The 12173-nt window shown below is 40.8% G+C and overlaps 2 protein-coding genes across 3 annotated transcripts in view; one reads left to right on the top strand and one right to left on the bottom strand.

Annotated features, from left to right (window-relative positions):
- Positions 1-897: 897 nt before the first annotated feature.
- Positions 898-4821, bottom strand: snai2 (snail family zinc finger 2). Its single transcript, XM_086077568.1, has 3 exons — positions 4571-4821; positions 3990-4484; positions 898-1579 (listed from the first exon to the last, which is right to left on the bottom strand). The coding sequence occupies exons 1-3, from the start codon at positions 4647-4649 to the stop codon at positions 1398-1400; spliced, it is 756 nt and encodes a 251-aa protein (XP_085933694.1). The 5' UTR covers positions 4650-4821; the 3' UTR covers positions 898-1397.
- Positions 4822-10683: 5862 nt separating this feature from the next.
- Positions 10684-12173, top strand: part of sntg1 (syntrophin, gamma 1) — a 53232-nt gene continuing 51742 nt past the window's right edge. The window contains exon 1 of one of the 2 annotated variants that reach the window (XM_086083361.1): positions 10684-11249. The gene's annotated coding sequence lies outside the window, so the exon portion shown is untranslated. The remainder of the gene's footprint in view (positions 11250-12173) is intronic. The other variant, XM_086083351.1, reaches the window with a different exon arrangement.

Here is a 12173-nt window from a genome sequence, read left to right as displayed (position 1 = left end):
TGGCAAAATGGCCGCCTTGTGATATTGATAAAAACTGCTGTATTTTGCTGCTTAACTCATATTGCACTAACGCAATATTAACCAGAATACCATATATTATTGTTAATATTTGTTTTTATAATTTTTTGGGGGGGAGGGGGTGATTCCCCTTTAAAAAGTAGCAATCTTCCAAAAGTAGTACATTTATTACCCTTTTTTTGTGCAAGATTATTACTTGAAAAAATGGCCCTATTAACTTTCCTCTCATAAGAATACAACTTTGTTTTTGAAAAAAAAAATGATTGTAAAATTCGGACTTAATTTGTGTAACGTTCACATTCCCAAAAAAACATGACTTTATTTGAGTGAAAATTTGACTCTCTTCATGAAATTACATGCATGTATATTTGCGTCAGATAATGACTTTTACAAAAAAAGATATTTAAAAAATTTTAAACGCCAAAGGATGACATCCATCAGGCTTATGTTTTGATTTGAGTCTTATTTTACAGGGTTTAACTTGTTTTAGCGCTTGTATGAGAGCCAGGAGTGTTTAAACGCTGCCCGTCGAGTTAGCTGTTACGGCATTGACAGTTTGACCCCGGAACAGACAAATTCACCTACATTTATTCCCATGTGGAAAAAACGGGTGTCAGACTTAGCGTGTATGGCCGTATTCAGCCAGGTGGAAACAGAGCACACAGTCAGACCCAAAGAAGCTTGGCGGGCCCTCAAAGGTTCTCGCAAGTGAGTGCCGATCAATATCGCTGCTACGTGTGACATTTCAACACGGTTTGATGTGTGCTAGGCCCGGGAAACGGGTTCAGGCTTGATTCTGAGCTGACTCACATCCCCCTTTCCCTTTCGAAACGCACTCGGATTAAATATCCTAAAAACACGCACGACTGAGGCCAACTTAAAAAAAAAAAATGCCATGAGACTTTTATTTCACAAAGTGTCATGAGAGTATAAAAACAAACCTGCATTGCAGTTTTAATATACAATCATCGCAGTCACGCTTACATTCAATGTAATATAAAAATATATAAAAGCCAAAAATACATATTATTGCTGAGTAAAAAGTGAGGCACTTTTAAAAGGCGGGAGCAAAAGATCCCGACGCGAGTGCCGGCAATCTGTTTGTAATTTCTGTGCAAAAATGGAAGTTCCCTAAGTAACAATGGCTTCAGTATTCCCATTGTGGCCTTTATGCTTGACATGGAGGCACAGGAGATGTTGTAGACATGCAAAAAGTGCATGAATGGCACAGGTAAGGCTCGAAACGGTGAAATGGACCAGCAAAAAAACATTCCCTGACGACTCTCCCAGCCTTGGAAATTTGGTTGCAAAACAAACAAACAGACAGAGAGAGAGAAAAAAAAAAGTCCTGCGGTAGTGGAAGCGAGTATCCGGTGCGTTCAGTGCGCGACGCAGCAGGCGGATTCCTCGTGCTTGTGCAGCAGCGACATCCGCGAGAAGGTTTTGGAGCAGTTCTTGCATTGGTACTTTTTCACATCCGAGTGGGTCTGCAGGTGAGCCCTGAGGTTGGAGCGGTCGGCGAAGGCCCGCTTGCAGTGGGGACACGAGAAGGGCTTCTCGCCTGAGAGGAAGTGACACAACAGGAGGCAAAGTTAAGACACACTAGTGTGACACACACACACACACACACGTGCAAACGTGAAGCGTTTTTTTTTAAGAGTTGAAGGCAGCGGTGGGCAATGTAAGGCTCGTGGGCCGTTTGCAGGTCATGATAACAGTTGATGTGGTCCACCGTGAAATTTTTGATGAGGTTTTGTTTTTGTTGTAGGAGGTTTGTTAGAAAATCTTAGTTCTGGGGATTCCCAAACTGTGGTGAGTGCCGTGTGTGCCCGATTAAATGTAATATGGCATCCTAGTTTAACAATCACACTTTTTTTTCTTTTTGGGAAAATTATAACTATGAGTAAAATTTAACTTAATTCATGTTTGGTTATGATTTTTTGTCTCAAGAATGTGATTTGTCATAAAAATCTGACTTGATTTACATAATACATTTTTTTTCTTAAAAATATGACACTTGTCCCTTCAAATTTGGACTTTGTCTTGTGTGTTGGTGACGTTATGTAAGATTTTTTTTTCTCAAAAATACAAAATGTTGATGATATTAAAGTATCGGACAGGCCAGGGGCATACATGGTTTTAAAAAAATACGTTATTGGTTCTTAAAAAAACATGACGAAAAACTGGTATGTGCCAACTTCGCTGCAGTGTGAAAAGGGGGTGCGCTGTTTAAAAAAAAAAAATTCTGAAAGGAAACATTATTAAACATGATGCCATTATTGGCTACAAGTGGGCTTTGTTGTGATCACCAAGTCTGCCTGAAGGTGGCTATGAAGGGGGTGCACAATTTCAAAAAAAAGTTTGGTAAAGGCAGCCATCGATAATCCCTCTGAAAGGAAACATGACTACATGAAGTACAGTATTAGATTTCAACGGATGTGTGCAGGGACTAAGGGGTGCATATTTATACCCCGTGTGTATGTTGAAGGGGGCACGTGGCTAAAAACAACCTTAGTCTGAATGAAAACACAATGAAACATAATTCCTTCATTGGCTACAAACAGATGTGTGTATTGGAGCCGGACTTTGCCAACTTTGGACGCCAAAGGTGGTGCGCTCCCCTAAAAAATACTGATCCTGTAACCAAGCATAATCAAATATGCCTTTGGTGACTATAAATGTGCACGTATAGGAGATAGAAGTGGTGTGACTACTCTGAATGCTAAAGGTGGTGCACTACTTTGGTAGGTTAAATGCGCATTCAGGGGTGCGCCAACTACTGTGTGCCTGGATGTTGAAGGGGGAGGTCTCGCTTTAAAAATATTGATTTTAAAATAAAAAACTTGATTGAATATAATGTTTTGTGCGCGGGGCCTAGAGGGGTGCACCAATTCTGCCAGGATGGCTACGGGGGTGCGCCCCTTATGAAAACTGTCAATGGAAAAATAATGATGTTTCAATACAATACTTTTTTTCTTGCATACATTTTTATTTAAAAAATGGGTACGTGCCTAATAGTGGGGGTCTGCCTACACTCTAAAATGAGTTGGGTCAAAAACAACCCAACTATGGGTAAAATATGAACCGATCCTTTAGTTGGGTCAATTTGACCCAACTTTGAGTCAAGAAATTGGTCTTTTAGTGTAAAACAACTCATAAATATTGGTCAGACCCTTTACTTGGGTCAACAAAATGGGCCATTCTGTATAAAACAACACAAAAAGTTGGGTCAAATTGACCCATAAAGTCCATTTTTTATACATAACTGGGATACTTTTGATCCAATTGTTTTTAGAGTCTACACTGTAAAAATTTTAAAATGGGTGTGTGGGTTAAAAAAAAGAAAACACATTAAATCTGAATGCAAACTAAAAGTTGTCTACAAAAATACTAAAATGGGTCAAAAATAACTCCATATGGGTCAAAAAGGTACCGATCCAACATCTTGGGTTATTTATTTAACACCCACAAAAATGGGTCAAATGAATAACCCACAAAACAATCAAATTGTGTGGATTGTTTTGTAGCTTATTCATTTGACCCAACTTTTTGGATAAAAAAAAAGGTTGTTATTTGACCCAACTTTTTGCGTTATTTATTTAACCCCCAAAAATGTGGTCAAATGAATAACCCACAAATGAGTGTATAACCCAAAGAACAACCCAATTTTTTTTTTGTTGTTGTTGTTGTTGTTGGTTTTGTACAAAACAACCCATGCACTTTTTGCATTGGTTTTTGGCTTATTCATTTGAGCAAACTTTTTGGGTTCTATCAAAACGTTTGGTCAGTCCCTTTTAACCCAATTTGTGTTATTTTTGACCCAACCGTTTCTGAAGTGTGTTTGGCTGCAATGAATGGTATGCTGCTTATTATCTCATAACATCTCTCTCTCTCTCTCGCTCTTCCCTAGCAGACCCCCACCCCCCACCCCCACCCCCTCCCTCCGCGCGCGAGGCCCGAGGCCAACTCACCGGTGTGCGTCCTGATGTGTCCCTGCAGCAGCCATGGCCTTGAGAAGGCTTTGCCGCAGATTTTGCACACGCACGGCAACGTGTGAGTCCTGATGTGCATCTTGAGCGCTCCCAGGCTCACGTACTCCTTCTCGCAATATTTGCACGTGAAGCACTTGCGGACCTGCAGCGCGTCGCAGTGCAGCTGCTTGTGCTTGACGAGTCCCGAGTAGGTCGAGTAGGACTTGGCGCACTGCACGCACTGGAACTTGTCCGCGTCCGGCTGCGGCGGGCCTGGCCCGGGCTCCTCGTCGTCGCTGCGCGGGCTTTCGGAGCCGCTGTGGTCCTTGGTGGAGGACGACGAGGAGAGCGAGGAAGGGTATCCGGACAGCGGGGACAGCGGGAGGCTGCTGGTGGTCCACACCGTGATGGGGCTGTACGCGGCCGGGCTCAGGAACTCCGGCTGGGGGATGACGGGCAGCGGGAGGCCCTTGTAGAAGTGCGGCATGATGAGCACTGAAACGGAAGAAGACGAGTCAGCAAAACTTGACCACAAACTCACGTTGAAAAACTTTGCTCACTCCGACTTTTTTTCTCCCCACCTGTTGGACTCTCCAGCTCGCTGTAGTTTGGCTTCTTGGCGGAGTTGATATGCTTCTTGACCAGAAAGGAGCGCGGCATTTTCAACACAACTTTTTTTTTCTACCTCCCACTTGTTAAAAAAAAAAGTGTGAAGCAGACGTTAGAAAAGGGCGTTTGGGGTTTTTAAAAGACGGAAATCCTGCTTGCTCAAGTCCAGCTGAGGAGAGTCATGTTGGAGGCCAGCGAGTGCAGTGCAGAGAGTTGCGCTAAAGAGCAGTAAATAGTCTTTAGATCAGGTGCGAGGGCGGGGCCGCCAAGCTTTTATTTGCATAGCACGCTTGCGTCGCACCAATTAAAAGGCGAGCACGTGGAAGGGGGCTTGGCGCGCCATATAAGGCAGTGGGCGGGGATAGCGAAGCGAAACAGGTGCAACTTTTGTTGGCCTGCGCATGGCAATAAAGTTTCTTGGTTCCAAACACCTCAAACACAGAAAATGAAAGCAAAAAGTACTTTTAAATAGAAAAAACAAACAAACTACCATTAGAAGTAAAAGTAAGTAATTTATTCACACTTCTGCTTGAGTTTTTCAGGCACTTTCACTTGTACTCGGGTAAAAGTGAAATTACTGATCAAATGTACTTTGAAGTAGACTTGTTGACACTTTTACTTGCGTAACTTCAGTAAAGGTTAATCTACTTACTTTTGCTCGTACCTTATACAGTTACTGAAACATGAGTTTGTTAAACATGTATTTAAAAAACTACTCAAATCATTTGAGTAGTTAAAAAAAAACAACAACATTTGAGTCAAATGTAATTATACTGTGATATTCTAGTCAAACATGTAATTAAGTTAGAGTATAATTACTTTGAGACATTTTAATCAAATACAAATGTGATTATGCACTGTAGGTTCCCTCATGATAATTGTACAAGAATACAATTTTTCTTGCATTTTAACTGGTACTCAAATAAAATTACATATGTGATTATACTCAAATGCAGGTAAAGTGTCTTGTACTTTTACTTAAAAACGTTTTCGATTTTTTGATGTTTTATCAGAGTACTCAGTAATGTAATGTAAAGTATCTTGTACTTTTGTAAAAAAAAAAAAAAAAAAAAAAAAAAATTAATAATAGATTTATTAAATGTGCATTACAAATTTTAATTAAAAGAAAGTACTATTTTTTTTTCAAGTGTCCAAATATGTGATTGGGTAAAATAAAAATAAAAATGATTTCATGCCTGTGGTGTAAAGTACAATTACTTAAATATTTTACTCAAGTCCAAGCAAAAGTACAGTACTTCTTAAAAAACACTCATAGCTACGTGAGGGCGCTTTCAAAGTTAGTCTACTTTTACGTGTACTTGAGTCAAAGCACAATTACTTTTAGTATAGATAAGTAAATACAAATTTACTCAAGTACATTTAATCATAGTAATTTTACTTTGGAGTCGATTTTTTTCCCCCGTACAAGTGTCTAACTTTGTTCTCAACTATTAGATAGGCCTACTCATCTGTACTTGAGTTCATCAGTGTACTTTTATTTGAGCAGATTTTTTTTTTATAGTTGTACTAGTCGTTATACTTGACCACAACTGTAAACAATCAACTTAAGTAAACACCTAATATAATTGCTCTATAATTGACTTAGAGTTGCAAACACTTTTAATGGACTTCAAATCAAAGTATTGATACCCGATTGGAACCCTTGAGTAATCTATCCACCTCTGAACGATTCTTGTGTTATTTAAAACCTCTGGTTTTATTTCTTTTTTCATGGTCTTATTAGCATGCAGCGCATAACTGTGTGTGTTATTGACGTGTCAACTGCAAATGCCACAGTGCATGTATGCATCATCTACATTGTCATATTAGAGCTATGTGGGCCCTCAGCTAATGCAGCACATTCCACAGCCACTAACGTAATAAGGAGATTGCTCCTTGAAATGCAAATGTGAAAGTAAAAAAAAAGAAGTGCTCTCCCCAATCCTCATTCAAGGTCGGCCATGATAATGACATTAGTCCCCCACTCTGCTTGCTGGAAGTGAACATTAAAGTGGAGCAAAGTTGGCAGTCGACGCCCCCTTGTGTTCAACTTCTGGGGGGCGTTTGAAGAACATCTGAGCCGGTGAGGAGAAGAAAAAAGAAGCTGAGCTGTGCTGATGTGAAGAAGCTCGATCCACCGCAGATATGCAAAGCCCCCTCATGTCCGGGCCACCTTAAAGTTAATTGTGAGCCTTATCTTGATCTTTCCGACGTACTTGCAAATCCCAAATAGTTTTTTGCCTTGCATGGATGACTAAGGCGAGGGAAGGTTATCTGCGTGTAATAACGCCAGGCTTGCACTGAGAGTGATGCCTAGAAATCAATATTGTGCATCCGTTGGCGTGCGAGCATTTTTCTGAGTCAAAACATTTGCAAGTCTGGGGGTGATGATGAAGACGAGGAGGCTCAAGAGTGCAGCCGCAAGTTTTGACACATACAGAGGAGGCCTCGTCCTTGGCATTCTCCACTGAATTCCCAATTGAGACTACTAGAACATCTTCGCAAAACTGGAAGCTTATTATACGCGATAAGTGTCATTTTGCACAACAGAAATAATCCACAGTGAATAGAAATGATCCATAAAGTAAAAAAAAAAAAAATCACATGAAAGCTCGGTCACACTATTTGTAAATAATCTGTTGCTTGTCAGGGTGAACGACATTTTCTACAATGCCTGGGAACAATCCACAAAGTATAAAAATCCACTCCCCACTCAATCACATGCACACGTTATTCATGATTATGTTAGCCTTGCACAATAGAAATAAACAGAACCACTAGAAATAATCCACAAAATCGAACAATATTCAAAATGTAATTGCTTCACTCATCAGTACTTTATGATATATGTTGCCTTGCACAATTGAAGTAAAACACAAGGTCTGAAAAGTAAAAAAATGAAAAAAAGAAGTCCAAGATATTCTCAGGCACGTGAACAACATTTGTCATTTCCTTAAACTCCCTAGTTATAAGTGCTAACATTGCAGTACAAAAACCCACACACACGGTGATGCAACACAATATAAATAAAGGGAATGTCTGGAAACAATCCCCAAAGTAAAAAAACAAAAAAAAAAACAATGCATACTCGCATGCACGTGCAATGTATGTTTCACAGTTAATGTGATTGCTCATCACACCAGTTCTTCATTATGGCGTTACCTGCACAATAGAAATAAAAATAACCACTAAAAATAATCCACAGAGTCAAACTATAGTATATTCCCCTACATTCAAATGATAATGTAATTGCTCTAGTCATCAGTAATCTATGATAACCGTCACCTTGCACAATGAAAATAAAGACGAGTGCTGGAAATAATCCACAAAAAATATTATTATTATATGTTTTAAGTCCAAGGCAGTCTCAGGCACAGGTGCACAACATTTATCATCTACTTACATCCCCTAGTTATGCATCAAAGGTACTAACATTGCAGAGCAAAAACTCCACAATCCATAATGACTATGAATGATCCACAAAGTCAAAAAAGCTCAGTTACACAAATGCAATGTGCATATTTTGTCAGTAATGTGATTGTTTCTCAGTATAAACAATATCCTGTGCAATAGAAATAAAGAGAATGTCTGGAAACAATCCACAAAGTAAAAATAAATAAATCCACAGCACATTGAAGCATGCACGTGCAATGCACGTTCCACAGTTAATGTGGTTGCTCGTCTCACCAGTTATTCATGATGGCCCTCCCTCATCTCTAGTACACCAAAATGTCACTAACGTTGTTCACTTTCTTACTTGATGATTGTAATTGCTTCCCACACTGCTCAGCCAGTTCACATAAATCCCCTAAAATCCCTAAATGATCATCAAACATCCAGAGTATATTGAGTGATCATGATCATCATCATCAAAATCATCTTTCACCTCACAACTCTGCAAACAAATTAAAGTGCACATTATGGTTTGGATAAGATGGGAGAGCGTGTTTAAAAAAAAAATACATTTTTTTGTGGCATTACTCTCAAGTATGAGTGAAGCGAAATATACTCGTTAAATATTTTTATTCAAGAATTTATATTCACAATATCTGTGGATTCTTTCTAGCCATTTCTTAGATTTCTGTTTTGTTGGGTGGCAGTTTTCATAAATAATTGGTGACAGGAGCAATCTCATGAATTATATGACACGTACACTGCTCTATAATGTTGTGGACTTTTAGTGACAGTGAGTGAATATAATGTTGTTTACGTTGAACAATATGATAAAAAATAAGGATTCATTTTAAAAACTTGTTTTATTTTGTTGTTGTTTTTTTACATTCATGGCATGTCTGAGTTCATCTCCATTGTGTTGGTGTTTAAAAGCAAAATTGTATTTGTGTTTAATTAATAAAGACCATATATATATATATATATATATATATATATATATATATATATATATATATATATATATATATATATGGTCATGTGATGTTCACACCATGAGCTGTGATTGGTTGTTGCCTGAGTCCTGAGCAACTGTGATGTCATTTTCAGTTGACAGCAAGTGGCAAAATGGCCGCCCCCTGAGCAAGATGAAAACAAGTTGATTTTGCTGCTGAATTCATAATCCACTAACACAATATTAATCAGAATGTCGTGTTTAGAGCAGTGGGGACTCGACTTCCTCTTTAAATGGAGCCACATTTGTAAGGGGCAGGCATTTGATCTGCTGTTGTTTGATTTTTGGTGGAATGGATTGAATTTGAAGAAACTATTTTGTATTGGCAATTTAACCATTAGAATCATTTAAAAATCAGGAGCCTGGGTTGCGTTTGGAACAGCCAGAAAAGCCTGGCAGCTCTTCCCCATGCTGGTCATTACTTGCCTCATGGTCACACGCGGCTGCGGGAACGGGATGGCATCTCATTCTCCAACCAGCGTTGTGTTGCCAACAGCACACCCAAGATGGTCATCACACTGCCTTCACCAAAAAAATGTGACTTCATTGGGACAGCAATCAGCAAAACGTTCTGGACTCATCGCTGAGTATAACCGCCTCATGCATGTTTCGGTTGCAGTGCACGTTTACAAACTGGCTTGACACTAAAGGGCAATTATGGCGGCCCTATGAACCGGAGATTGGTTGTCTGTGCAGTCTGTTCGAGATATCCTGGGCGATGAGCCGTTGGCTATATTGACCTGCAAACCTCAAACGCAAATCTATGGAATACAAATAAGTGCTGACGAGTCAAGGAAAATGTCTTCCATTTAGCGCCTATCCTGTCATATCAAAATCAGAATAATCTTTACTGGCTATCTATTAGTATTACTGTTGTCAAATGATTTTTTTTTTTTTAACGAATTCATCGCACAATGTTCCGTAATGAATCGTGATTAATTAATTAATTAATAATTTATTATTATTATTATTGTTATGATTGTTATTATTGTCAATTTAATTTAATTTAATTTAATTATATTAAATAATTATTTAATTAATTAATTAATGATGACTAATATGTTATTTGAACTAGAATGCTGTGAAGATGTCATGTATACTTCTCATTGTTTTTGCATGGGGGGTAGATGGTATTTTCAAAACGATATTTCAATCTACAGTAACTGGTTGGGAATCCCTTTGCCTTAATCACTGCCTCAATGCATGGAAGCCCATCTTGATGCTTGCTGTCAGCTCTTTGTTTTTGGGTCTGGTGGCCCCCGTTTTCCTCTTGTAATACTTTACTATTTCTCAGTCGATTTTAAAAGGGTAAAAAAAAATGCTAGCAATATCTCCCTGTTATTAAAAGTCAATCAAAAGTCAAAAAGACAATCAGCAAATTTTGGTATTTCAGCAAGAAACATCAAGTGGATGCACATGACTTGCCTTAGCGGGCCACATAAAATGATGTGGCGGGCCGGATCTGGCCCTGGCGCCTTGGGTTTGACACCATAGTATAAAGTCTCTGTGATGTAAGGCTACCGTATAGCAACAACACAATAGGATGTTTGGCATTGGCACAGAAAATTTGGCAAATCCATATTGCCAAGGACCAAGAAGCATTCTATACCAAACACCTCTTTCGTTACTTTTTGTAATAGATAGATAGATAGATAGATGGATGGATAGTGTCTTGCATGCACACAATTATACGACACGCACACACAGAGCCGCAGTGGGCGCACATGCGGTGTGTGCGCGCGACTGTGCGCGTGCTGAGATCTTTGCGCGCCTTCAGTGCGCCTGTGACGCGGGACGAGAGTCAAACGTCCCCAAACTGCGCAGGATTACACAAGAAGAAAAGAGGCACGGAATAAAAAGTGGACCCCCGCGCGTGTCACGCTGTCCCGATTAAGCGCGCGCGTACCAAGCCGAGCGAGTGGACGGACCGCGATCAGGCGCCGATCCCCCGGCTTGCGTCGCCCTGCTGGCGGCCCGAGCGACGCAAGCGGAGATGTTGACAGAGAGCGAGTCCTCGGAGCGCTTCTAAGCCGGCGGAGATGCTGTAAAATCGGATCCGGCGTGCAGGTTGCTCCACCTCTTCCATCCTTCCATTTCTCCTGTTGTGTTCGGAGGCTGAGGCGAGTGGAGCGCGATGTGGGCGATGCGGCCACAAGGGAGGCATTGTGGCTTGGCTCAGATGCTCCGTAACACCCGTTGCATGCATTGATGTGAAGAGGAAAAGCACCCTGCACCTGTTCGATCAGGTAAGCCCTTGCGGTGATTATAGCAAACGTGATTGCTTTTAGAGTGGGGATTCCCGTATGGATAATGAAGCAAATCATCCATATAGGTGTGACTTCAATTCATTTTTTTATTTTTTATTTTGCAGTGGGTTGGGCATTATTGCGCTTCAAATCAAATCCCTGCAACAATGTTTCAGCACTCCTGCATGCATTAACGAAGGCTATAGGGGCAGGAGGGAGCTTGGGTGGGTGGCGGGGCTTGGTATGAGGTCCAAAACTGCTGAAATCTGTGGTGTGTCACATGATTTGTGTTGTGTGAGTGAGCCGGCATAAAGGCTCGCCTTTGCTTGTCTGTGATCGAGCTTGACGGGGTTTGCGCCTTAAGACGCCCTGCGAGAGTTGCAAATCCACATTTTTCTCTCTCCGTTGTCCCCCTCCCTCGGCGAGCAGAGGGGGTGCATGGTCATAGGTCAGCAGCAGCAATCAGTGTGATGTAGCAAAGGTCTTGCAAAGACATGCAATTGACCACCTCCCCGCCCAGCTCTAATTGTCATCCTGTCCTAAATCAAAAAAGCACTTTGGATAAGTAGAAAATGAGATGACTCGTCTAAATTGTGTCACAGTGTGAATTCAACGCTAATTGGCCTGAGGAGAGCGCCACAAAGTTTCCCCTCCGACCGCCGTGATCGACGGCCGAGGGAGAAAACCGACTCGACAAAAGAGCTCCTCCGCACTTTATCTTTTCCTACTCGCCGAATCGATAATCTCTTGTTGCCTCTGTCGCTTCCCCTCGACCCCTGCTGGCTCGTTAAAATTCAGCCTACGTTAATCGCCTTAAAGATACAAGTGGGATAGGTTGTCTGGCGGCATCACGAGAAGCAGCAAGGGTAGGCTGCACATCAATTATGGATGGGAGCCTTTTCCCAGTGTTGCCCACCTCAGGCC

Source organism: Leptonotus elevatus, chromosome 1, assembly GCF_054856555.1.
Source record: "Leptonotus elevatus isolate MCC_2025b chromosome 1, RoL_Lele_1.0, whole genome shotgun sequence".
Taxonomy (NCBI): Eukaryota; Metazoa; Chordata; class Actinopteri; order Syngnathiformes; family Syngnathidae; genus Leptonotus; species Leptonotus elevatus.
Note: the sequence above shows the minus strand (reverse complement) of the source record. Positions and strands in the feature narration are given on the sequence as shown.

Coding starts and splice junctions, on each gene's coding strand:
- snai2 (XM_086077568.1), bottom strand. CDS start 4,649: ATGCCGCGCTCCTTTCTGGTCAAGAAGCATATCAACTCCGCCAAGAAG. Junction 4,485..4,570: donor CGAGCTGGAGAGTCCAACAG/GTGGGGAGAAAA, acceptor CTTCCGTTTCAG/TGCTCATCATGCCGCACTTC. Junction 1,580..3,989: donor ACACATCAGGACGCACACCG/GTGAGTTGGCCT, acceptor ACTTCCTCTCAG/GCGAGAAGCCCTTCTCGTGT.